The sequence below is a fragment of the Hemicordylus capensis genome, chromosome 6 (genome assembly GCF_027244095.1).
Source record: "Hemicordylus capensis ecotype Gifberg chromosome 6, rHemCap1.1.pri, whole genome shotgun sequence".
In the NCBI taxonomy this organism is placed as follows: Eukaryota; Metazoa; Chordata; class Lepidosauria; order Squamata; family Cordylidae; genus Hemicordylus; species Hemicordylus capensis.
The window spans coordinates 29411132-29435949 of NC_069662.1; the positions used below are offsets into that span (position 1 = coordinate 29411132).

General features: G+C 44.7%; 1 protein-coding gene across 1 annotated transcript in view; it reads left to right on the forward strand.

The window, feature by feature from the left end:
• Positions 1 to 2670: 2670 nt before the first annotated feature.
• The window catches only part of LOC128330173 (deleted in malignant brain tumors 1 protein-like), a 33191-nt gene continuing 11043 nt past the window's right edge, over positions 2671 to 24818 (forward strand). Inside the window, exons 1-7 of the mRNA XM_053262592.1 lie at positions 2671 to 2687; positions 5685 to 6032; positions 8729 to 9034; positions 14269 to 14583; positions 16821 to 17126; positions 19511 to 19831; positions 22797 to 23102. Coding sequence (XP_053118567.1) covers positions 8923 to 9034; positions 14269 to 14583; positions 16821 to 17126; positions 19511 to 19831; positions 22797 to 23102 — 1360 coding nt within the window. The 5' untranslated portion in view covers positions 2671 to 2687; positions 5685 to 6032; positions 8729 to 8922. The remainder of the gene's footprint in view (positions 2688 to 5684; positions 6033 to 8728; positions 9035 to 14268; positions 14584 to 16820; positions 17127 to 19510; positions 19832 to 22796; positions 23103 to 24818) is intronic.

Genomic DNA, 24818 nt, shown 5'->3' on the forward strand with positions numbered 1-24818 from the left:
TTTTTGGTGAATTGTTGAAGTTTACGCGTCTTTTTCCTCATAAGGTATAATGGAGCTTTCAGCAGCCCCATAAGTGCACTTGGGGGGTGCTGGGGTGGCCCAGAGCGAGTGGTGGTGTGGTGCACATAGGGTGCCAACCACCCCCATGGGTTTCTAACCCATGAGGTACAGGGTTCTGTTGTTTCTGAGTTGTTCTGAGTGTAGATTCTATGATAGCAAATGAGATTGGCTTCACGGGGTCTCATTGAAAATCTCATTTGCTATCATAGAATCCACACTTAGAACACCTCAGAAACAACAGAACCCTGTACGCCATGGGTTAGCAACCCATGGGGGTGGTTGGCACCCTATGTGCACTACACCACCACTCGCTCTGGGCCACCCCAGCACCCGCCAACTGCAGTTATGGGGCTGCTGAAACCTCCATTACACCTTATGAAGAAAAACCTTAAAGACATGTAAATTTCAACAATTCACCAAAAATCAGCCCTTTGCCCAATCCCTCTGCAATTCAGGTGGTAGACTCCACCCATTAGGAGCTACCACCCCACCCCACTCTTCTGCCCCCAATCCCACGTTATGCCCCAAATCTGCCACAAAGACATTAAAACTTCAAATATTCACAAAAAATCAGCCCTCTGCCCAATCCCTCTGCAATTGAGGTGGCAGCTTCCACCCATTAGGCACTACCACCCCACCCCACTTTTTTGCCCCTGGGACCCAAAATTGAAGTAGACGTCACATCAGACCTTTTTGCATTGAAGTCAATGGGAGGCAAAAAGGCGGGAAATTCAAATAGATGTCATTGCTCAAAATGGAGGGGGAAGAAGAAGGCATTTATTGGCCACAAAATGGAGGGCCGAAACAAGAAGTGGAGGGGTGATTCGTTTTGGCTCTGAAAAATTTCGGAGGGCTAGAAGGGTGATTCTGTTCGGATCCAAATCACCCGAAATTGGCTGTTTCGGGTACAGATCGTTCTGTACCCGAAACATTTCGCACATCCCTAGTCAGAAGTCCTGCCCCCAGTGCATCTGTGGTGTGTTAGTCATGCTGCTGTCAGCTCTCTTCACACTTGGGGCATTCGTCTGAAGAGGCAAATGCCCTATGAGTGACCGTGCCCCTTTCCGTGATTTCCACTGGGGTGGAAATCAACTGAAAACACTCTGAAAAATGTTAATAGTGGATACAGGAAATTTCCAGCTTACGTGTTTTAAACGTCAAGCTGCCAGATTGGGCCACTGAAATGAGGGATGAGTTCATGTTTGGCAAGAGACGTTCATTATATTCGATAGAGACCTCAGACAAGAAAGGGTTGTTAATTTCTATGAAATCTCGATTTCCTAAGATCATCACTTAGCAGGGCATGTTTACACAACCAAGACTCTGTGTACACAGTTTGTCAGCTTGCCCCTCATGGCACCCGGGAGATGTAAGTTGGATTTCTACATTTGGTATCAAAAACAGATCAAGCAGAGCTTTTCCATTACAGGGTTTATTCCTGAACAGATTCATGTAGAATCCATACTGGCAGGCATAAACCTCATTAATATGTTCTGAAACTGCCCCCAAGACCCCAAATAAAATCATTTTGGAGTTAGGTAGTTAGTAATATTGAGGAATGACTGGTTACCATTTGCCTTTGGAATCTCCAGTGCCCTGTTCTGTGGTACTAATACAATGTTAAGCAGGCATTTACAAATCCACTTGCTAGCTCACTAGTGGCAAGAGAGCCAGCATGGAGTGTTGGACTAGGACTGGGAAAACCCGAGTTCAAATCCCCATTCAACCATGAAACTCACTGGGTGACTCTGGGCCAGTCATGTATCTCACAGCCTAACCTACCTCACAGGGTTGTTGTGAGGATAAAAACAAGCATGTATTAGAGATAAAAATAAGCATGTATTAGAGCACTGAGCTCCTTGGAGGAAGAGCGGGATATAAATGGGGGGTGGTTTAAGTGTTCCCAGCCCTCTGACAAGTAGAACACCCAGCACTACACAGGTCTCTTCACCAGAGAAGTCTCATTTTCACTGCCATTTTTAAGATGGTAAGTAACAGTAGGAATCCTTTCTGATCTGTGGAGAGGGCTCCCATTGTTTTCTTTCTTTCCATCTCCATGGAAGACTGGGAATTAATAGCCCACTTACTGACTAAGCCCTGTAAGACCTGCAACAGAAAAACTCTGTCTTGATCTGTTTTTGATACCAAATGTAGAAATCCAACTTGCATCCCCTGGATGCCATGAGGGGCAAGCTGACAAACTGTGTACACAGAGTCGTGGTTGTGTAAACATGCCCTGCTAAGTGATGATCTTAGGAAATCGAGATTTCATAGAAATTAACAACCCTTTCTTGTCTGAGGTCTCTATTAAATATAATGAATGTGTCTTGCCAAACATAAACTTATCTCTCATTTCAGTGGCCCATTCTGGCAGCTTGACATTTAAAACACGTAAGCTGGAAATTTCCTGTATCGACTATTAACATTTTTCAGAGTGTTTTCAGTTGATTTCCACCTCAGCCTGCTGATACCGGAAAGGAGCACAGTCACTCATAGGGCATTTGCCTCTTCAGACAAATGCCCCAAGTGTGGAGAGAGCTGACAGCAGCTTAACACACCACAGATTGGTAATTAGTAGCAGCTGGGAAAATCCAGCTCCACCAACTTAGCACCAACGGTTAGCCAAGGTATGGGATATAGCCTTTGTAATTAAATTAACTAAATAATATGAAGATAAGGGGAGGAAGACAACCAGAAAACAAATTTATCTCTAACTACTCCCTCTTTAACAACTGTTGGAACAATAAAATACAGGATAATGCACAGTCATTTGCTTTGCTAGGAACAAGACATAGCATGATATAAGTGAGGTCACTCACACAATGAAAAACTGTGTTCTACCCGGGTCTGGGACTATATCAAACATGCAAGTATATGTGCACATATGTGTACATAGTACACTTGTGTACTCAAGGTGTTTATGTCTGTATAGATGTGCATGAATGTATGTGTGCATGTATATATGTGTGTTTATGTGTACATGCATAGCTATGTATATGTTAATATATATATTGGTAGGAAAAGAAATGAAACCAGAATTGTGTGTGATTACTTTTTCTTACTAAGTTTTGTAGTTCTTTTCTCTCTCAGCTCAATTACAATCAAGTCTGCACACTGTTTTCAAATCAACACTTCTGTTCCTTTCTGCCTTTTGGAGTTAAACCTCTATTGCTGTTTTTATTATCCTCTACTAAGTCTTTCTTGTATTTAGATTTTGTTGTCATGTGCATACTGATTACACCCTGCAACAAATGTCCTGATGGTCTCTCTCAGCAGTTTCATGTAGATGTTAAAAAGTATTGGAGACAGTATGGAGCCCTTGGGGACACCATATAAAAGTTCACATTTTGAAGAGCAATAGACTCCAAGGGATACCATCTGGAATCTGCCCAAGCGACAGAAGTGGAACCACTGCAAAGCAGTGCCTCCCCCCACCCGCCCCCCGATGTTCCAGAAGGATACTATGATCAATAGTACTGAAAGCCATCAAGAGATCTAAATGGATCAACATAGTCCTCTGTCAATTCCTAGTTGGAGATCATCCATCAGGCCCACAAAGGCAGTCTCCACCCCATAGCCTTCCCGAAAACCAGTTTGAAATGGGCCTATATAATCAGTTTCCTCCAAGATTTTCTGGAGCTGGGAGTCCACCACCTTCTCAATTACCTTGCCCAGCCACGGAAGGTTGGAGACAGGCCTATAGTTGTTCAACTCTGAGTGATCCAATGCAGGCTTCAAAATAGGTCTAATGATTCCCTCCTAAAGACAGGGAGGCATCCTGCCCTCCCTCAGAGAAGAATTTATAATATCTACCAGACCCTCTACAACAGTATGAGCCAGGTTAGACAAGAGTCAAGAGAACTGTTCCAAGCAACTTGTCCGCATCCTCAGGAGTCACAAACTGAAACTGATCCAACCTAACCGCATAAGAGGAGTTGCTGGACATCTCCGCATTAGTCTGAATCTAAGTTGGCCAAAATACGAGAGATTTTATCTACAAAAAACCCCAAACATTTATGATGTCACAGCAGGTAATTGATGGTTCCAGATTCTAATTCAAGGGAGGAGGGGCATGTCCTAGCCCTCTCACCCTGAACAACTGGACGTGAGTTTGTGGATGCAATACAAGCATCCACAAGCTTCTAAGCATCTGCAAGCGCATAAATTATTTATTCAATTGTTTTATAAAATTGTACACAGCTAAAATCAAAAGATATCCATAGATATCCATAGCTGGACTCTAAATGTGGGATGACATTTATTCTCCAGAGGGTATAGAACAAGGAGCAAAATATGTTTATTTATATTTTATTTACTACATTTTTATACCGCCTTTCTGCCTTGACAAAGGCACCCAAAGTGGTTTACAATATTAAAAGATGCAAATAACAGATTAATCAAACGTTGTCTCAGGCTGTTGGTCTTTTCAGGAGCTGAGGACAAGAGCTCCCTGGCCTGGGTGTCTCCTTTTCATATTTCACTGTGTGCTGGCTAGCAGAAGGTGGAAGCTGAATGCATATACGTTTCAAATGTCATGGGAGACACAATCTCACACAGTACAGATGTAGCAAATAATACTCACAGAGGTCAATGGGACTACTCATGAGTAAATTTGGATGTTTTAGCCAAACCATTTATGATTTTAAAATTCCTGTCAGATTTGCAATATTTATGGAATATACCTTTCCAGAGCTGCTCAGGTTAGGCAAATCCCACCACTGATGGCACTGTTCTCGCAGGTATCTTTATCTGGCACTGTGGATATTCCCTTCTCAGCAGACAAGTAACTACATAGGAAGCTGCCTTACACTGAATCAGATTGTTGGTCCATCCAGCTCAGTATTGTCTACTCTGTAGTGGATCTCCAGGGTTTCAGTGGGATATTTCCCAGCCACATCTGGAAATACCAGTGGTTAAACCTGGGATTTTCTTCATGCAAAACAAATGTTCTTCCACTCAGCTACGCATCTTCATCTTCCCCTTCACTGAGTACTAACCCATACCTAGTTCAAAAGCACACATTCATATTTGGTTTTGACTTGTCTGAACTTCTCACTTCTGTTGGAGACAACAACATAAGCAGTCTGAAAGCACTTTTTTAAAAGATCAAACTCACGGATGAGAGACAATCAGTCCTTGGATCCCAGATGCTTAGGACAAAGATTGCAAGATGGTCACTACCTTTATACTCGTGATCATCACCTGGAGTCACGTGGAAACAGAATGCTAGACTAGATAGATCTTCAGTCTGATCCAGCAAAGCAATTCTACTCCCTTTTTTTCTGATCCACTTCTGTCCTGTTGCTTTATTGTGAGCATTTAGGGAATGCTCACAATGCAATATGTGATGCTGTGGATATACAATGGCATCAGTGATGGGATCTATTTAGCCTCTGAAGCAATGATTCTTCAAAAGTATATGTTCTATAAATATTCCAAAACTGTCAGGCAAATTTTGAACAACAAATATGCAATTCTACAAATTTACTAAATAATTAATCCTGTTTCCTCTGCCCTGTGTGAGATCATGTCTTCTAACAGTTTTAAACTTCCATATGATTACAAGGGGAGAATTGCCTTTAATCCTGCTTGCTAACCCACTCTCTGAAATTTGGCTTACCTAGGTGTTGTTTGGGGCTCAAATCCTTCGGAATCGAACCCAGTTGAGATCAGACTGGTGAATGGTTCAAGTCGCTGCAGTGGAAGGGTTGAATTGTTCCATAGTGGCCAATGGGGTACTGTTTGTGATGACAGCTGGAGCATCGAAGAAGCCAGAGTTGTATGCCGGCAGCTGGGTTGTGCAGGTGCAGTATCAGCCCCACGGGAAGCATACTTTGGAAGAGGAACCGAACGCATCTGGCTAGATGAACTCAGATGCATTGGGACAGAATTAGCGCTCGCTGACTGCCCAGCAAGGCCTTGGGGACAAAATGACTGCCATCATGGAGAAGATGCTGGTGTTATCTGCTCAGGTACGTCTATGAACCTATAGGTTGATTCCCACTTCATTTTCCACATGACAAAGCTTGCCAACTATCCAGGAAAATATTGGCCTGGCCTATCCTTGTGCCTTTAACAACAGCTTGATAGGCAGCAATCAACAGATGAAGATTTTTAAGGGTCTTTTCCACTTTTTTCAGTAGTCATATTTGAAATGTTCCTAATAATGACTGAGCTCCCAAAGGGTTAAGAATTGAGTAAGAAGGATTGCATAAATTAAGTGCATCTTAACAAGGATTGAGTAAATTAGGATAGGATTGATTAAGTTAAATGCAATGAAATCACAAGGGATTACAGAGGAATTATTCCAGGAGATATAAGAGTATGCATTAGAGCAGAGATTCCCAACCTTAGGTCTCCAGATGCTGTTGGACTACAACTCCCATCTTCCCCAGTTTCATCCCCATCATCCAAGTTTAGTCCAAGAACATCTGGGGACCCAAGATTGAGAATCCCTGCATTAGTGAATGAAGACAATATGGGTGGTGTGATTACTAAAAGAGCCTACAATTAAGAAAAATAAACAAAACATTTTATTTTAATTTTTTAAAAAACATAATCGCATTACGGGCAGAAACAGTGAGTGGGAAAAGAAGAAGAAAAATTTAAGCAAGATCACATGTTGGACCCAGTTCCTTTTGCAGATCAGCTTAGGAAGCAAGTGGTATGGAAGCAAGATTTACTATCTCAGCAGGGGTGGGCAAACCTGGCCTTCTAGCTGATGTTGAACTACAGCTTCCATCATCCTCAGCCACAATCATTTGTAGCTGGGGTTGATGGGAGTTGTAGTTCAACAACAGCTGGAGGGTCAAGTTTGCCCGCCTCTTATCTAGACTTTGGTTACCTGCAAATAAAAAGGTGGCATGTGCACCTTGTAAACAGCTAATTGTACCAAAGAAGTTTCAAACGCAGTTGCTAAAATTAGCACGTGATGTTCCTTACACAGGATGTCTTGGGATGGGGAACACATGTACAAGTTACATTCTCACTTGCCAAAAATAGCACAACAGATGGTTACATACTTAAAAATCTGTGGAAGTCATCAGAAAAGGGGAAAGCAGTCAGAAAGCAAATGCTCCTATCCAGCTTCCTATGCAGAAACTGGTAACCCTAGACAAGAAAAAGTTATCGCAAGATTAAGTGACCTGTAATGGATATTTCTGAGGACAGGGCTCCCCCATGTGGTAACAGTCCCATTTTACAAGATCAGGGAAAAAAGCTTGTGAGGGTGGGAACAGAATCCTTGACATGAAGGTTTTACAGACAGGGCTTTATGCTGTGGGGTATCCGAGGAGTGAATCTGCTTCGCAGCAGATTCAAGTCAGTTTAATCCAAGGGGCTAAGTGGAGCATTCACATAGCCCTCGGCTGTTCCCCTACAGACATCAAAGACAAGCATCGGAGCTTAGCAGAAACATCGAGGTTCAAAAGCCGCTGGAAATAGAGGATTATTGTAAGTTGGACATACCTCAGACTAAGCCAGCATTTGCAGCCTCCCTTCGGGGGGAAAACAAAGCCTTGTCTGTCCTGGTCCCTGATAGCCTGCAGGGAGATTGGTTTAAATCCAGCGAATATGTGGACTGGCACACTCCAATCAAGAGTGGATTCAGGGGGAAAGCCCTATCTGTAAAACCTCCTGCTAAATGAATACCACATTGCCTCCTCATGCCATCACTTGGACCTGAACCCAACCAGTGCAGCAGCAGCCATCAATGCTTCTATAACACTCTTTCTCGGGAACCCTAAATGATAGGGTGTGCGTGTGTGAGAGTGAGAGAGAAAGGATAGACTGAATATTGCTTGGCTTCCGAGGTGTTGCAGTGCTTTCTTGTGTGCTTGGTATACACTCAGCATCTCTGCGGCAGGATCCCTGTCCGTGGGACCGTTATCATTCAGAGTTAGGGTGGAGGTTGGTGCTTTTTGTTCCTCACTGCATCAAGTGCAGCCTGTTAGCTTTCCACACGGAATGAATTGAAACCATTTGCTAGGGGGAACACACAGGTGTGCATTTAAGGATATTAGATACTCATGGGGTGGAAGCTCCACCTGTCTCAATGACCCCAGTGGCCTCACCCTTCCTCTGTGATGCTGTCCTTTAGGGGTGGGGGACACTGAGCCCATCTGCACAGCACCATCTCTTCTGTCTTAAGAGTCTGAGCTGAGTTTTGTTGCTTGGTGTGACAGAACGTCAAGAAAGGACTTTGAGAGAGGCAGGAGCTGACCAACATTCTCTCTCCCTTTGTGACACTTTCTCAGCATTCTGTTACACCTTCCCAACAAAGTCACACTCTCAAAATGAAGGGCTGGCACCAGGGGCGTAGCTAGGGGAGAGGGGGCTTTTGTTCGCCCCTCTCCCCAATGGCCTCTCGGAGTGAGAGAGATAATGAAGAAAATAAGGAGGGGTGGAGCTGGTGCTGGGGGCTGTGTTCTTTGAACCGACTTGCTCAATTATAGCTACACCCCTGGCTGGCACAGATTCTCAGTGGGGCAAAGCATTTTTGCCATGATGTGGCAAAGCATTTAAGCCCCCTTTCCCCCACATTTCCCATCCAGATTGGGACCCTAAACTGAAGATAAGAAACAAAAAGGAAACTGCTTGCTATGAAAACCTGCTGTTTCAGTGTTGACTGCATTGGTAGTATCTCTAATTTCATTTTCTCTCTACACAGAACTGAGGCTGGCAGGTGGTTCTTCTCCCTGCAAGGGCAGAGTTGAGGTTCTCCATAACCAACAATGGGGAACAGTTTGCAATAACAGCTGGGATTTAGCTGACGCCAGCGTCGTGTGCCGGGAAGTGGGTTGTGGAGCGCCTTTAGCAGTACCAATCGGAGCTACGTTTGGACGTGGGACTGGCCCCATCTGGATGGATCAAGTGAACTGCACAGGGGAAGAAGACAGCCTAGCCAAATGTCCACCAAAAATGACAGGGACAAACACCTGTGACCACAGCAAGGATGCTGGTGTAGCATGTGCAGGTAATAATTATAGACCCACAGGAATGAAAAGGACCCATGAAAAATATAAACAGTACTCCAAATAAAGCTGGTCATTTGATCCTGGGGCAGTAACACCTAAGGCAGTTTGCATCAGAACTGAGGTGGAGGCAGTAAGGTTAAAACATGGTCGCAAATCAGGATCTATTTACAGAAACCACTCAAATATACCCGGATCAATACTGTGGTTAAAGCCATACCTAGTTTGGCCCTCAGTAGGAGTCCGCAAGTGGCAATATTTAGGCCAAATCTGCCTCCTGTGAAGCATGCTGCATAGCCCACCAGTTGCAAAACCAATAGGACTCCTCTCCCCCACCTTAACTGGGACAGATGGCAGGCAGGCAGAGGGAACGAGAGGAGGGGTGAAACAGCAACTGTTGCCCTGGGGGTGGGAGACCTTGCCAAAAGGCTTCTTGAAGAAGAAGAGGAAGGGTTTGGCTGACCTCCCCACAACCACTGCCACTTCTCTCTCAAAATGCTCCCTTAGTTCCTTAACACGTCTCCACGCATAACTCCTGTTCAAGATGAAAGTAGGGTGGACATTCTGTTTAACTGCTCTCATGTCACTTAACAACTTTGCACTGGCTAAGAAAAAGAGGATTCAGGAAGTGTTCAGGAGTTGTCAGGGGACAAGGACAGATGATTCACAGACGATGGGAAGATTCATTGGCAAATTATTTTATAAAAGAGCCTCAGAAAGTAATTTCCTGTTCCTGCCAGATAGCAGCTTAGAGAGCTTCCTGAAATTCCTCTCAAATAGCAGTGAATTAATCCTATCACCTGATCGGCAGTTTTTGGAAGTGTGTGTGGGAGATCAGGGTCTATTTCTCATGTTCTTATTGACTGCATGCTTGTGCAATATCATAATGAAACATAATGGATGGGACTGGGGTACAGGCAGTCACTGGGGCGCTTTCCAGATTGCCCGCTGTTCAGTGGTAGTTTATTTCGGCTTGGCAGGATTGTCTTGAAACCATAAATTAAGGGGTGTTGCGCAAAGCCACCAGCAGGACAGCAGTCTTTTCTAGCTTGCGCGAGCCCCCTACAACAGCAAAATACAGCTCTTTTTTTTTGCATTTATATTTTTTATTAGTTTTCTATATACCAATGTGACTTCCAGTTCATCTTTCAACATAGTTATACTGTAACGACTATATTTGCTCTCATATAAATATTTTCTTCATATTTTACCATAATAATCCTTTAGCTTCATTACTCAAACAAATTCCCCAACTGTTATTTTTACATTTCAAGCCCCATTGATAAATCCAAATTTACATTATGTTTTCTGTACTACAAAGAGGGTTTCCAGTCTTCTAGAAAACTTCCTAAATGGCCATCTCTTACTAATACAGTAAATTTAGACATTTCTGTTTTCTTACGGGATTTCTTCATTGAGTATGCCCAACAGAAAGGGTCCAAGTCTCTTGTGACATACATATGAGAATCTTTTTAAATTCATCATAAGTCATACCCTACGGCCTCTTTACTTCTCTGCAGGACTGCCACATATGATAAAAGGACCCCTCGCCTTCTTTACATCTCCAGCACTTACTAGATACATTTTTGTAAATTAAAACTAATTTCTTAGGTATTAAATGCCATACATCAATTTTATCAAATTTTCTTTTACATTATAGCACACTGAATTTGAGATCTTTCTTCCACCGCTTCTCCCAAACCTCTAGATTAATATTATGACCTACTTTTTCTACCCACTTTACCATTTGTTAATTTTACCACTTCATCTCTTGTTTCTTCACATAATAACAGATAATACAGCTATTTTTTTAAACAACATTGTAGTAGTCAAGTCAAGTCAAGTTTTATTTATGGTCCTAGACCAAACAATCCATACATGCAAAAGGCAAAACAAATTTATAAGAAACTCTATAGGTTCTCATTATACATCTTAAGAGCAATGTAGCAAAATTTGGCTACAGAGTTAAAATTTAAAACATCTTCATCAGAGAGTAGAAATTTAACAAGTTGTTCAGCAGATTGATCCGGCTGTTTACAGACCAGAGGTAAAATTAAGTGCTCCCTCGATTGCCTATGTATTTTACAGAATAATAGAATATGCTCAATGGATTCTATTTCCCCACTGCCACATCTACAGTAGCGTTCTTCCAGGGGAACACCATTGTATCTCCCAGCTAATAATGCAGAGGGAAAAGAATTCGTTCTTGCCCTTGTAAATGCCCACTGGAATTTGCTGAGTGTAATATGGGATAAATAGTTTGCTGGTGAAAGGTCCTATCTAGTTCTTACTCCTTTATAGAATTCTGTTAAAGAGGCTCGGTTATTTTGCAATTCAATATCTGTCAAACGCTGTTTTACTGTTCTTTTAGCATTTGCCAAGTCTAACTCCAGCAATTGTTCAGGATCTATTCCTAGAGCAGCAAGCTTTTTACTAACTACAGTGCACCACTGCGGTTGTGGAATTAACAATAAAAACTGAGGAATTAGGCGCACCAGGCATAGGCATTGTAGTACTGTAACACAAAGATGAAACCCGAAAGAAGGCATCGGAAATGTCAACAGCACCTTGGTGGCAGTGCAAGGACTCCGATGTCGCAACACAGGCAATACGGAAACACACTTAACAGACACGTAGTGACACTGTGGTAGGGTGTGATCTGGAAAGCGCCCTTGAGCAGCAGAGAAATGGGATGACATGGATGCTGGGTCTTAGTGGGCCCAACATAGCTAGCGGGTTATTTCCTGAGACAAGACTTGAGATGATAGACTTTGGTAAGACCTAGTTCATACATACAGAGGGTGAAGGAGCAAAACTGTTCCTGGACTGTGCCACTTTGGACTGCAGGTGGAGGATAACATTACTGACTGCTTCCCCATGGACAGGGCTGGTCCAACAATCAGGCCCACTGAAGCAGTCACTTCAGGTGGCAGATTGGATGAAGACGAGGCAGAAACAGCACCCTGCTACTACAGGCACTCCCAGCTTGACCACATCATTGAGCCTTGCGTCTCCCTACTTACCCTGCGGTTGCTAATCTCTCCTCACTTGCATGCTTCGGAGATGCAGCAGACAATCTTTGGAGATGTAATAAAGGGTGTCGCTGCTGCCATTGCCACCACCAGATGAGAGGGGATGAGGGGGGGAAATGCTGTTAGATGGGGCTGTGTGAAAGCAGGAGGAGGAAAAAGGTGTAGCGTGGGAAAGAGGAAAAATATTTCATGGCATGCTCTGTACACTATAGGGATAGGGCTGCTTGTCAGGAGGGAAGGAGGTTGGCGGGAGTTTGGACTGTGGGAGGAAGAGGAGGGCGAGAAAGATGAAGAGTGGAGAGCAGGAAAAATCTTATGTTATTCACTCTGCATAGCCTGGGAATTAGGTTGTTTTTTTCTGGGGGGAGAGGAGGAAAGAAAGGATTGGTTGTGTGAGGAAGGAAATATCTACTGTGCTTTGCTCTCACAGAAAACAATGAGATTATGGTTGAGTAGGGGGAGCAGAGAAATCTGAGGAGAGGGAAACTGTCATGTGACACACACTCTCTGCTTGACAAGGATGAGAATTGGGGCAGCAACTCACCAATCCACTTCCAGTACCAGCAGGGCTTGGGCCAGGCCTATGAGGGAAACAATCACTGCACAAAAGCTAGTTATTTTAGGGAGAAAGTTGGGTTTGAACACTGTCCTTGACATTTGCCTTTTGGTGGTTTAAAATATATATATAGAGAGAGGAGCAAGTATTATATTCCATAACAACTACAGCCTTACATGATAATATACAAAATGTTTTACTAACACATGTGCTATTTGTGTTAACTAGGCTTGTGCAGTAGGGATGTGCTCAAAATGTGATTTGGCATCCAAATCACAACACAATCCCTTTAAAACTGAGGCTTCACACAGCCCCTTTAACATGGAGGAGAGTAGGTCTATACCTGCTCCTCCTCCGCTCGCTGCCACTTCCATAACTGCACTGCTCACCCCAGCTATGATTGCACGCTGGCGGGGCATCTCCCAGTTACCCCTGAGTGATGCCAGCATGCACATGGCCTCAGCACATGCGCGGCGGCCATTTGCATGGTTGGCAGGGTTGCTGACCACACAAATGGCTGCTGCGCATGCGCAGAGGCCATGTGCGTGCCAGCGTTATGCAGGGGCTGCTAGGAGATGCCCCACCGGTGCACAATCATAGCTGGGAGGAGAAGTGTGATTACAGATGTGGTGGCAAGCAGAGGAGTAGCTATGGACCTGCTCTCCTCCGTGTTAAAGGGGCTGTGTAAGCCCACGGTTTTAAAAGGATTGTGCTGAGATTCAGACACCAACTTGTGTTTCGAGCACATCTCTACCGCATAGAAAGTGAAAGGACCAAATGAGGCTCATTTCAACTGCCTAGGCTGCATACAAACATACCATAAAAGCAGGAGTGAAAGTTCCTACTTCCTGGGAGAGTGAGCCCATTCCCCCACCCCTGCCAGTGTTCACAGTGCAAATGACATACATACTCAGCTACCTGAATGCTAATTCAGCTGTTCGTCTTGCCCTTCCCTTCATGCTTCAGGTAGGCTGTCTGCCTTTTAAGTTTTTTTTCAAGTGCTGCATGTACATTTATTTAATCAAATGTATCTTTACTGTATGTCCCCCTTCCCATTTTTAAAAAGAACAACCGATTTCATAAAATAGCTGCAAAGCTGCTTTGGGAAATGGGAGGAGGTGATCGTATCTTATCATCAGTGTTCTCTCTAACTTTTTTCATCTGTGTGCGGAATGAGTTTTGTTCTGAACGGCAGTATCAAGGCACTGTGTGCGCACATGGATTTAGAGTGGGATCTTCCCGATACAACCTGAGCGGGATCTAAAATTAACTGAGCGGACATCAAAAAATGTGTGAGTGCACACACATGCGCACGCCTTAGATGGAACACTGCCTATCATAGTTTCTAACCAATCAGAGGTATGCACAGCACACTTTTGCTAAAACATCAAGATCAAGATCAACTTGATCAAACTTGAAAGATCAAGTTTCTCCTAAATTTGACTCTCGTGATTTGTATGTTTGCGCAAAATACAGCGGGTGCACTTCCACAGCAGCGCACCACTCAATTTCTGTACATTTGCTGGCACCCACACACATCCGAGAACACAGTGTTCTAAGAGCTGAAGAGAGGGGTACTGTGAGAAAGCAGTTGTAGCATAAAATAACCCCAGAAATGTTCATTCTTTGTTGGTGTGTTTATCCTCAGAACCGCCTGAGATCAGGTTATCAAATGGCCACAATCACTGCTCTGGGAGAGTTGAGGTATTACATGAAAAACTTTGGGGAACTATATGTGATGACGAATGGGACCTTGATGATGCCAATGTTGTGTGTCGGTATCTTGGTTGCGGAACTGCTCTCTCAGCCCCGAGAGGTTCTCGTTTTGGACAAGGAACTGGTCCCATCTGGCTAGATGGTGTTAACTGCACAGGAACAGAGAGTGCTGTCAGCAAATGCAGTGCAAAGGCATGGGGGGACCATGACTGCACCCACACAGAAGATGCTGGTGTTGTATGCGCAGGTAAGAAGCACTTGTGCAAATTCAAAACGGACACAAGGCATGTGGGTGGTTCAACAATGGGTGCTCTATGCCTGAAATAATCTTGTCTGTTTATAGTTCATTTTCTAAATCCCTTTTCATAAAATCTATCCCAAGGTGGTTTACAAAAATTAAAATACAATAAAACGCCACTTGGAAGGACTTAAGACTTTCTCCCTTTTCTTCCTCTTTCCTCCTTTCCATCTAATAACACTCTGTAAGACAATGAATTGTCAATGTAATTGACCATGAAGACAATCTCACGATCAGTGAAAAGAGATCTGGGGTGAACTGCAGGGAAGGAAAGTTAACCTTCCCTTCCCCGCAGATGATCCTCCCTAGGATTGCTCACCCAGATGCACTACGGCTTCCCTGCAGCGCTCCTGCGCCTCACTGGTTCACTCCAGAGGTTGGGTGCATGGGAGCAGTGCCACACAGCACTTCGCCCCCGCCCCCTGGGGCCTCAATAACGCACCGTGCAAGTGCATGGTGCATTACTGAGAGCCCCCCTCCCCCTGAGTGTGTCCGCTGTGGCTGCAAAAAGCCGCGGCAGACACATGATCCATTAGCCCGCTTTTTGAGCGTGCTCACACCCAAAACCTGGGTTAAGCGGTGGGCTACTTAAGAGGGCTTGCCGCCGTGCCGACTCCTGGCGGTTCTCATTTGCAGTGAACAACGGGCTTGGCTTCCCTAGCCCAGTTTGTGGTGCTTGTGAGAATAGCTTGCTTGTGTAGTATTTAGACCAAATATCTCCAGGCAGATACAGAGCTCTTAACAAAGCATTTCCCTAGAGCAGGGATTCTCAAACTTGGGTCCTCAGGTGTTATTGGACTTCAACTCCCATAATCCCCAGCCTCAGTGGCCTTTGCTTGAGGATTATGGGAGTTGAAGTCCAATAACACCTGAGGACCCAAGTTTGAGAATCACTGCCCTAGAGCAACAAACACAATAAAAGGTTGTTCACACGCTCATTCAGTGCTGGGAGTGGGGAGGGCTGGGGGGAAGGCAGGACACTACCTAACGTCCTGCACACAATCCTCGCCACTCCTGAGCTTGCCATACTGCATGCCCACACGGCCGACGTGCCAGGGATCCCGGAGCAGCAAGGTGGTGGTGGTGGTGGGGAATCCCAGCTGAGTCCTCCAGCACCCCACAATGCACAGCATGAGGAGTGTGGTGCATTGTGGGGAGTTACCTGCTGCTGGGTGCAGGGGGCGGGGGGGAAACCTGGCTGAGGCCTCCAACAGCCCAGCACCCTTTTACTTCAGTTTTGTACTCAGGCTATAGAGCAGCACTTTAAAACAAACAAAACTTTCAGGCCTGTAACTGAATTGTACCAGTGCAAACGCTGAACAGAGAAAGATGTCACTGAAGTGCAGTTTTGCAAGAAGCGAGTGCCAACTTGCTCACTTGTGTGCTTGCATCTCCGGCTTAGTCCAGTAATGACTGAAATCAGTAGCAGTATAAGTGCAGCAGAGATAGACAAGGAAGGAGATTCTCTTTTTAAATTAAGTATATTATTAATTTGGGGGGGCACAAATTACAACTGAGCCATTATTTTGCACCGTGAGAGAGAGAGAGAGAGAGGGAGGCGCGACTGGAGACTATTGGTGATGTTAACTTATAACTTATTTATAATGGATTCATTTGGATACTGTATTTAATATTACAAAATCTGAATATTTATTTATTTAGTATGGAATGACTGAGCTATTAAATGCTAGATCGTATTTATTTATTCTCTTTACAGAAATATTCGAAATAGCAGTATTAGGACTGCTTGATTGATATATATGGTATCCATATAGCTATAATAATGTACTGTCACATTGGATTTAAAATTTAAAATGTGAATAGATGAATACATGAATGAAAATTATAGCTTAGTTGAAACAGGAGCCCCCATTTCATAAAACATTCCCCCACCCTCATGAAAAGGGTCCCCTCCTTCTGGTGTGCTTTCAGGAACATGAGCTGGGGAGAAAATGTTTGACTTTTCAAACATTTGGGGGGTGGGGCATTCTGCTGCTTTGCTATCACCTTTTTATTGTATTCTGCTGTGTATGGGTTATAGATTGTCTGTTGCTTCTAAAACTTTATGCAAATTGCTTTGAGAGGCCTGGCCTAAAAAGCAGCATACAGGTTAGAAATAGGCACACAGACTGTACAGGTTTACTCCATGGGTGTGTTTTTATATATAACACTTTTTGTCCTGTCAGAACTCCGTCTAACAGATGGCAGAAGTCGCTGCTCAGGGCGGGTCGAGATCTTTCACAACCAACAGTGGGGGACCATTTGTGATACTGACTGGGATATCAATGATGCCAACGTCGTGTGCAGGGAACTAGAGTGTGGAAGCGCCTTACATGCACGAAGTGGAGGGCAGTTTGGCCATGCATCTGGTACCATCTGGTTAGACAGAGTTAATTGTACAGGAAAAGAAATGGCTCTGAAAGAATGCCAGAAAGGTGCCTGGGGAGAACACAGCTGTGACCATAGGAGGGACGCAGGTGTGGAGTGCTCAGGTAATTCTGTGTGATATTCATTTTATTTTAATTTTATTCTTTGCATTTTATACACCTCCCCATATACAAATCTCTGGGTGGTTTACACATTAAAACATAAATAGATCATTTTAAACAATTTAAAATAACTGTCAATAAAACTTTAAGACCGTATGAACTGGAAACGTGATAAAATAGGTATGTTTTCAGATGCTGTTTCAAAACAGCCAGAGTTGAGAAGGCTTTGTTTGGGAGCATATTCCAGTGCCCTGAGGCAACCCTAGAAAAGCCCAGTTTTGGGTCACCACCAAACGAGCCAGTGGTAACCACAACCGGACCTCCCCTGATGATTTTAATAGGTGGCATGCTTCTTCATGAAGAAGAAAGCACTCTATTAAATACCCTGGACCCAAAACCAGCACTTCGTATTTTGCGTGAAAACTTATTGGAAGTCAGTGTCATTCTTTCAGAATAGGAGTAATGTAGTCTATTTGGGTAGCCCCAGAGACCAACCTGGCTGTTGCATTCTGCACCAATACGTTCAAAGGCAGCCCAATGTAGAGCACATTGCAGTAGTCAAGCCTGGAAGTTGCCAGCATATGCACCACTGTCCTAAGATCATTTATCTCCAGAAACAGACATAGCTGGAGTATCAGCCAACCGAAGCTGATAGAAAGCACTTCTGGCCACTGCCTCAAGATATCAGGGAGAGGTTTTGCTCCAGAAATACTCCCAGACTATGTACTTGTTCTTTCAGGGGGAGTGTAACCCCATCCATAACTTGCAGTTCTAAACCATTTTCTAAGTTCCAAACTCCTATAATATGTACCTCCATCTTGTTTGGATTCAGACAGCTTCAGTTTGCTCTCCCTCATCCAGCCCATTACCAATTCCAGGCAGGCATTTAGGGAGGTTAAGCCATTTCCTGATGTAGCTGATACGGAGAAATAGAATTGGGTGCCATCAATATATTGATAACACCCTGCACCAAATCTCCTGATGATCTCTCGCAGCAGTTTCAAAGTAGATGCTAAAAAGCATTGGAGACAAAATGGAGCCCTGATATGATGGTATTAGGGAACTCTGTGAAGGGCCATATCTCCAATGTCTCTGAGGTCAAGATAGCTTGTGTTTTTTTGCAGCCACTTGGTCCTCCAAAGCAAATTTTTGTGATGAAAGCTGGATGGTTTAACTTTTCTTAAGATAGTAGTGTTCTGCTTGTCTACATTGCCCACAGGTGACAACAGAAATAGTTAGCAGAACCAAAACAGTTTTCAGTATTTGAAGCAATGTCCTCTTCCCCAAAAGCAACACAGCAGCCCCTCCCAAAGGTTTCTTTCATCAGTCAGCTGTAAAAACTAGCTACACAGAAACTGCCAGAACTGTTTCCTTCAGCTCCCACCTAAGGAAGGGTGTGTGCACGTGTTTGTGTGCCACAACTAGAGACGTGAAGGCCACATACAGAAAAATTCAGGGGGAATCTGCCCCACACACTTGGTCCCCCCCCCCGCCAAAATGTTTAAGGTTTGTATGGTGGGGGCGGGGAGTCAAGGGGAAAAAAATGAAAGAGAGAAATAACATGTTTTTTCCTGAATTTTTCTGATTTTTCCCCCAGGCCTTTACATCTCTACCCATAACTAGTAGCCACCAGCTACAATATTAAAAGCTGTCATTGAAGCAAGCATCTTCCAGTCTTCCATGTCAACTGAAGAAGCATCTTCAGCTATTAGATAAACAAAAATCTAAAAATATAGGCTGACATCCCAACCCCTGAATCACTTGTGTAACAAAGTTGTGCAAGCTCTAGAATATCTCATGGGTTTGTTGTTGTTTTTTGCAGAATTTCACTCTTGTGCACACTCGCACAAAAGTTCCCTTTGAAACAACTAAGTTGTGCTCCAGGTTGCATGATTGTTGCACATTAGTCTGGAACACTAGCTAGTGCTTTGTGCTAGCACAATATCATTCTGTGTGCTTCATCAGTCAGGATGTTAACTAATTAATTAATTAGTCAGGATGTTGGAGCACTTCACCAATATTATCCCAGGAATTCTTCTTAAAAGGCAAGTCAGTACTGTTGTAGGGGGAGGGGAGGAGCTGAGGCTGAGAGATAGTGACTTGCCTAAGACATCCTGTTGGCAATCCACATAGTATTGAGGACACGCAATATCTTTCCCCCTAGGACTACTTCCCAGTAGGGAGCACAGGAATTTAATGACATCAATTAATGGTTCACATAGCTGGATATGAGCTCAGACTCATTCACTGCTACTGCATTGTTTTCACAATGTCCACCCATCCTCTTCAGGAACCTCTTTTGAATGGATTTCTCTAACTAGGGATGAAAAAAAGGGAGAATGAAGGATTGGGAGGTGGAGAAATAATCGTGCCTTTAATTATTCCAGACCCAAATGAGGTCAAGTTGGTGAACGGTACAGGTCGCTGTGCCGGGAGAGTTGAGGTACTCCACAACCAGCAGTGGGGGACGGTGTGTGATGACAGCTGGGATCTGAACAGTGCCCAAGTTGTGTGCCGGGAACTTGGCTGCGGAGTAGCCCTAGCCGCCCCCAAATCAGCACACTTTGGAAGAGGACTTGCTACTTCTCCTATCTGGCTGGACGATGTCAAATGTAAGGGGACCGAAGCTGCCCTCAGGGACTGCCGCCTGAAAGCTTGGGGAGAGCATAACTGCAACCACGGAGAAGATGCTGGCGCTGTGTGCTCAGGTAATGGGGCGAGCAAATGCAAGAAGGCATTGTACTGTGGCCTTGAGACGTGGCTACAGGATGAATGAGCATGGCTGCCTTGTCAGCAGCAGGGTTTTCATGAGATCTGCTTCTGGTCATGGTGGGAAGAGGCACAGCTAGTGTTGCCAACTCACCAGGATTGTCTTGGAGTCTCCAGGAATTAACATCAATCGCCTGGTGACTACTTAAAGCAATATTGGATATGTTATTCACTTGAAGTTGTGAAAAATGTTGGGGTGTGTGTGTGAGGAAGGGCGGATCTCCAGGAACAGCTTTAGTAAGTGCTGGCAACCCTAGACATAGAGGCTGTTCACACGAGCAGCCTAGCCCAGTGTGGAGCGCTGGGATCCACATGGATCCTGGTGCCCCTGCCCAGCCTTACCCCATTTCTTCGCCCAGCTCTTAGCCGAGGTTAAGGGAATGAGCACTCCCTTAACTGGCTGCCAGGATCGTGTGTCTTCTCGGGCAGCACACAGCCCAAAGAGACACCGAAATGGCACCTAGAGAACCCATCTGATGGGGGAATCCGCAAGGTACCGCACACATTGCCTTGTTGGATATCTGGAGGCAGGGAAAACGAATCCCGGCCTCTGTTGATCTGTGCTGCTCCTGGCAGTGCAGATCATGTGGGTGCAGATCAGTGCAGATCATGTGGGTGCACGCAGAGGCACTCTTACCCCTGAACTTCCAGGCTGAAGTCCAGGGCCTCCACACCCCCTGGAGGCCCCCAAATCCTCTTCAGTCTGTCCCCGGTGGTGTGGTCGCCATGCTGTGCCACTGGCCCACACTACCCCAGGCAGCCGAGCATGATCTCTCTTTTTGAGACAGAGGAGGGGAAAGAAATATGTGGGATGGGAGTATGTTAAGTTGCCTGTTAAAATGCTTCTGCTAATGCATATCTGCAAAGATATACCTGTTTTATAGTCTTACATTCTTGTGAGTTCAGTTGCTGTTTGTGACTTCAAGAACCCAAGTGTTAAAAATACTGCATGTGTCACGGTGTGTGTGCGCACGTGTGTGTGTGTGTGCGCGCACGTGCACAGGGAGATGACGCTTTACTTGATGGGGAGGCTCCCAAGACCTTGATGATTGATCATCCAAGACATGATGATTGATCGTCTGGGGGAAGGTAGGTTGAAACCTGACTTCCCCGCCCTGGTATTGGTCATGTGAACAACCTCATAGTCTTCAACATATTTCTCTTTTTATACTCACCTTTCTGGATTTCTTGCACCTTATTAAAATAGCTTAACGTAGTTCTCTGATTAATGTGGACGGTGGACTGAAAGTCACGGACAGCTTACTAATTCCATTCTCTAGCAGAAGCTTAAAAGCCAGATGTTTCAACATCCTACCGCCACAGCATCCCCAGAAATCACTTGCGATCATATTTCATGGCCCCCATTTTATGTTCAGCAACATCACATGAATCTTACTAGAAGGTGTAGGAACTGATGGGTGCAACAGCACCCATGCAGCAGCATTAATCAAATGCCTAGATGCCATTATAGTAGTGGAAAACACAGTCAACATACAGGGATACAAGTGAACTGAGAGAAAAAGATTGTTATGGACACAGCCTGTGATATGAGATATGTTTGTGTGAATGACAGTACATATATCCTTAAATAGTGAATTTGCATATAAGTCCCCCAATGCATGGTACAGATAGGAAATTTACGGCTGTACCTCTGTTCAACATAACATGTGAATAACTGTACCTGTGTACTGATCTGTACCTGTGGACACTGTATACTTGTTGTACGAGTAGTCTACGTAACGTGAGTAGGACTTGTATGTGTGAACCTTCTTGAACTCTGGAAATGTTTTCACACAAAAGAAGACAAAAAGATGTGAGAAGCTTTCTTGCAAATTCTAAGTGTGAGCTTACTCACCCCTTTACGGACTCCCATAGGCTTCCATCCTACTTCTCAGCACAATCTCACAATCTGATGATGCTGTGTCCAGACACTGAACAGGGACCTCACAAGATTTGCACAGCACCACCTGCTGGTCAGCTTTTGCTTCCCCAAAAGAACTAGCCCCTTCCCCCATTCAGCAGAAAATTAGTAATAATCAGTTCTTCTCAGAAAGCAAGAGCTGAACAGCGAGTGGTGCTGCAAAAGGTCCCTGCTTGGCAACTGAACACAGCATCACCAGGTCGTGAGACTGTACTGGGAAGTAGGACAGAAACTTGCTGAAGTGTATGGATGGTGCATAAATTCATGCTTAGAATTTGCACAAAAACTTCTCACATCCTATATCTTTTTGTTGTCTAGAAGGACCCTAGCTCATTTCCCAGGAAATTCCTTGGAAAAGATGACACTGTTCACACCAACTATCAGATGAAGTCACTGATTAGTGTTCCAATTTCCAGGTTTGGTTACAGGAAAGTGACTTCCTCATTCAAGGGCACCATACTTCCTCTGAAGAGACAACACAACAGCATCTGGGAAGGTTCAGTCTCCCTCTCAAAATGGAGCCCTTCCAAGTCCAATGAAAAGCTACTGCAGATGTGCTTTCTGTGGAGGACTTTGTTTCCAGATGGAGACTAGAGCCACTCAACTTGAATTTTTGCGCTGTAGAATGGGCTCGTGGTTCTAAATAGTTCTGCTCCTTGCAAACTGCTCATCTTCAAAGAGCAGCAGCAGAATGCTCTAAAACAGGAGTAGGCAACCTTCATTTACTGCGGCTGTCGAAGATGGGAGCTGTAGTTCAACAGTTGGAGAGCCAAGGTTGTTTACCCCTGCTACAAAAGCAGGAGAGATAGAGAGGAACAATGTCTCAATTTTCATGGGAAAGGATGGCCTGATGTACTTGGGCTCTTAAGTAAGAAGTGATCCAACCTCCTTAGCCATTAGAAGTAAGACATTCTAGAATCTTGCCAACAATGTCTTGATTTGATGTGTTATGTTGTGTTCTCCAACCTTTTGTTTCCCTGCAGAACTCAGGCTGGTGAATGGTTCAAGTCGCTGCTCAGGGAGGGTGGAGATTTTCCATGAACAGCAGTGGGGGACTGTATGTGACGACCGCTGGGACCTTAAACAGGCTGCAGTCATCTGCAGAGAACTGGGCTGTGGTGTTCCTTTAAGAGCTCGTACAAGAGCTTGGTTTGGACAGGGAACAGGGCCCATCTGGCTGGATGATGTGAACTGTGCCGGCACAGAAACTGCCCTCAGTGACTGCCCAGCAAGCAGTTGGGGTGTCAATAACTGCAATCATAGAGAAGATGCTGGTGTTGAGTGTGCAGGTAATGTATTTTTAGTGCTTCATTTCTAGGAAAAGAAATATCAGGGCTTATTAGGAAATGACACCTTCTGATCTGGAAGTCCTAATCCCTAATCCCTGTTAGGGGTGTGCATGGAACCGTCTGGCCCGGTTCAGTTCGAGACTGGACTGGCCTCGAACGGAACCGGGCCAGTTCAATCTGTCCCCCCATCGAACTCCTCCCGGACCAGTTCGGACCGGTCTGCGAACTTTTCTTTTAAAAAATATTTTTAAGTGAATAAATTACCTTTAGCCCCTTCGGGAGGCTTGCTGAGGCCACGGGGCAGTCCACGCAGGTTCCCTCTCCCACTGCCAGCCTTCTTCATCACCGCTGCAGCCGGGTAAGTGAATCCTTTTCAGCCCTCTCGGGCCGCCGTAAGAGCAAAGAGCCACCATTTTGGCAGCTGCCGCACATACGCAAATGCCCTCTGCAGAGGGCATTTCTTCAGAGGGCATTTGCGCATGCGCAGCGGCCACCAAAATGGCTGCTGTTCACTCTTACGGCGGCCCGAGAGGGCCAAAAAGGATCTACTTACCTGGCCGCGGCAGTGATGAAGAAGGCCAACGGGGGGAAAGGAACCCGCACAGACCCCCCCGCGGCCTCAGCAAGCCCCCCAAAGGGGCTAAAGGTAATTTATTCACTTAAAAAAAATTTTTTAAGAAAAGTTTGCGGACCTGCCAGACCAGACCCGGCAGTCCAGTTCCAGTCCAACGGGACCGATGGTGGGTGGTTCGGTTTGACCCCAGACCCCCGGACCGAACCACTTGGCCTCCAGACCGGTCCGCACATCCCTAATCGCTGTGGAAAACTCACTCTTCTTATTTGGTAGTAAGGGAAACATGCACTCTCAATCTGTTTGGCATCAGCTTTATCTATCCTGATTTCTTCTATTCCAAAGTTAAGCCCTGGCATTCATCACAGGTATCAGGACTGGATCCTTAGAACACCTGGGACAAAATAAGCCCCGTTCATATTCCTGTCCAAAGGGCTCACCACACCTATGCACTGTGTTGGTCTAGGTGGCTCACTGCAGTCGGAAGGGTTCAAAACCTTTAACGTTCCAAACAAAATGGAAAACTCAGTGGAAGACGGTTCCTTCATTTCAGTCCTCACATCTGCTTACGCACCCGCTGTAATGAGCAGGCCTCTGTGTTACTAAATAGCTGCAAGTAGAGACAAAAGGGTTATGGAAGGCAGTAGAAACAGCATCCTCATCCTTCAGTTTAAAGGTACATTGTGAGTCTCCAGGACACAAGCTGGCAACCCTCATTTGGCCTGTTTGGCAACCATGGCCAAGGATTTCCACTTGTTCTCCAACAGATACAGTGCCATCCAATCCTTTTCAAATAATCATATATTCTTATTTTGCAAGCTGGAAACCATAGGGCAACTCCCTTTCTTCCCAGCTTTATGTATCATGCATGCATCTGCTATTAGTACTGAAATCGAAGTATTTGGCACTTTGCTGCCATTCATTTAGTTTAGAATATTTTATATACCACTTTTCAACAAAAAGTTCACAAAGAAGTTTACACAGCAGAGAAATGCGGGTGGGGAGGACTAGTATATAGAGTCCTGAGACTCTCAGCTTCCTTTTTCATTTTCTTTTTTTTTTAATGGTTTCTAGCCTTTTTTAAAAAGAAAGTTTTGAACAGTTGAGCAATGCCCGGCGAAAGGCCTAAGGATAACAGAGTAAAA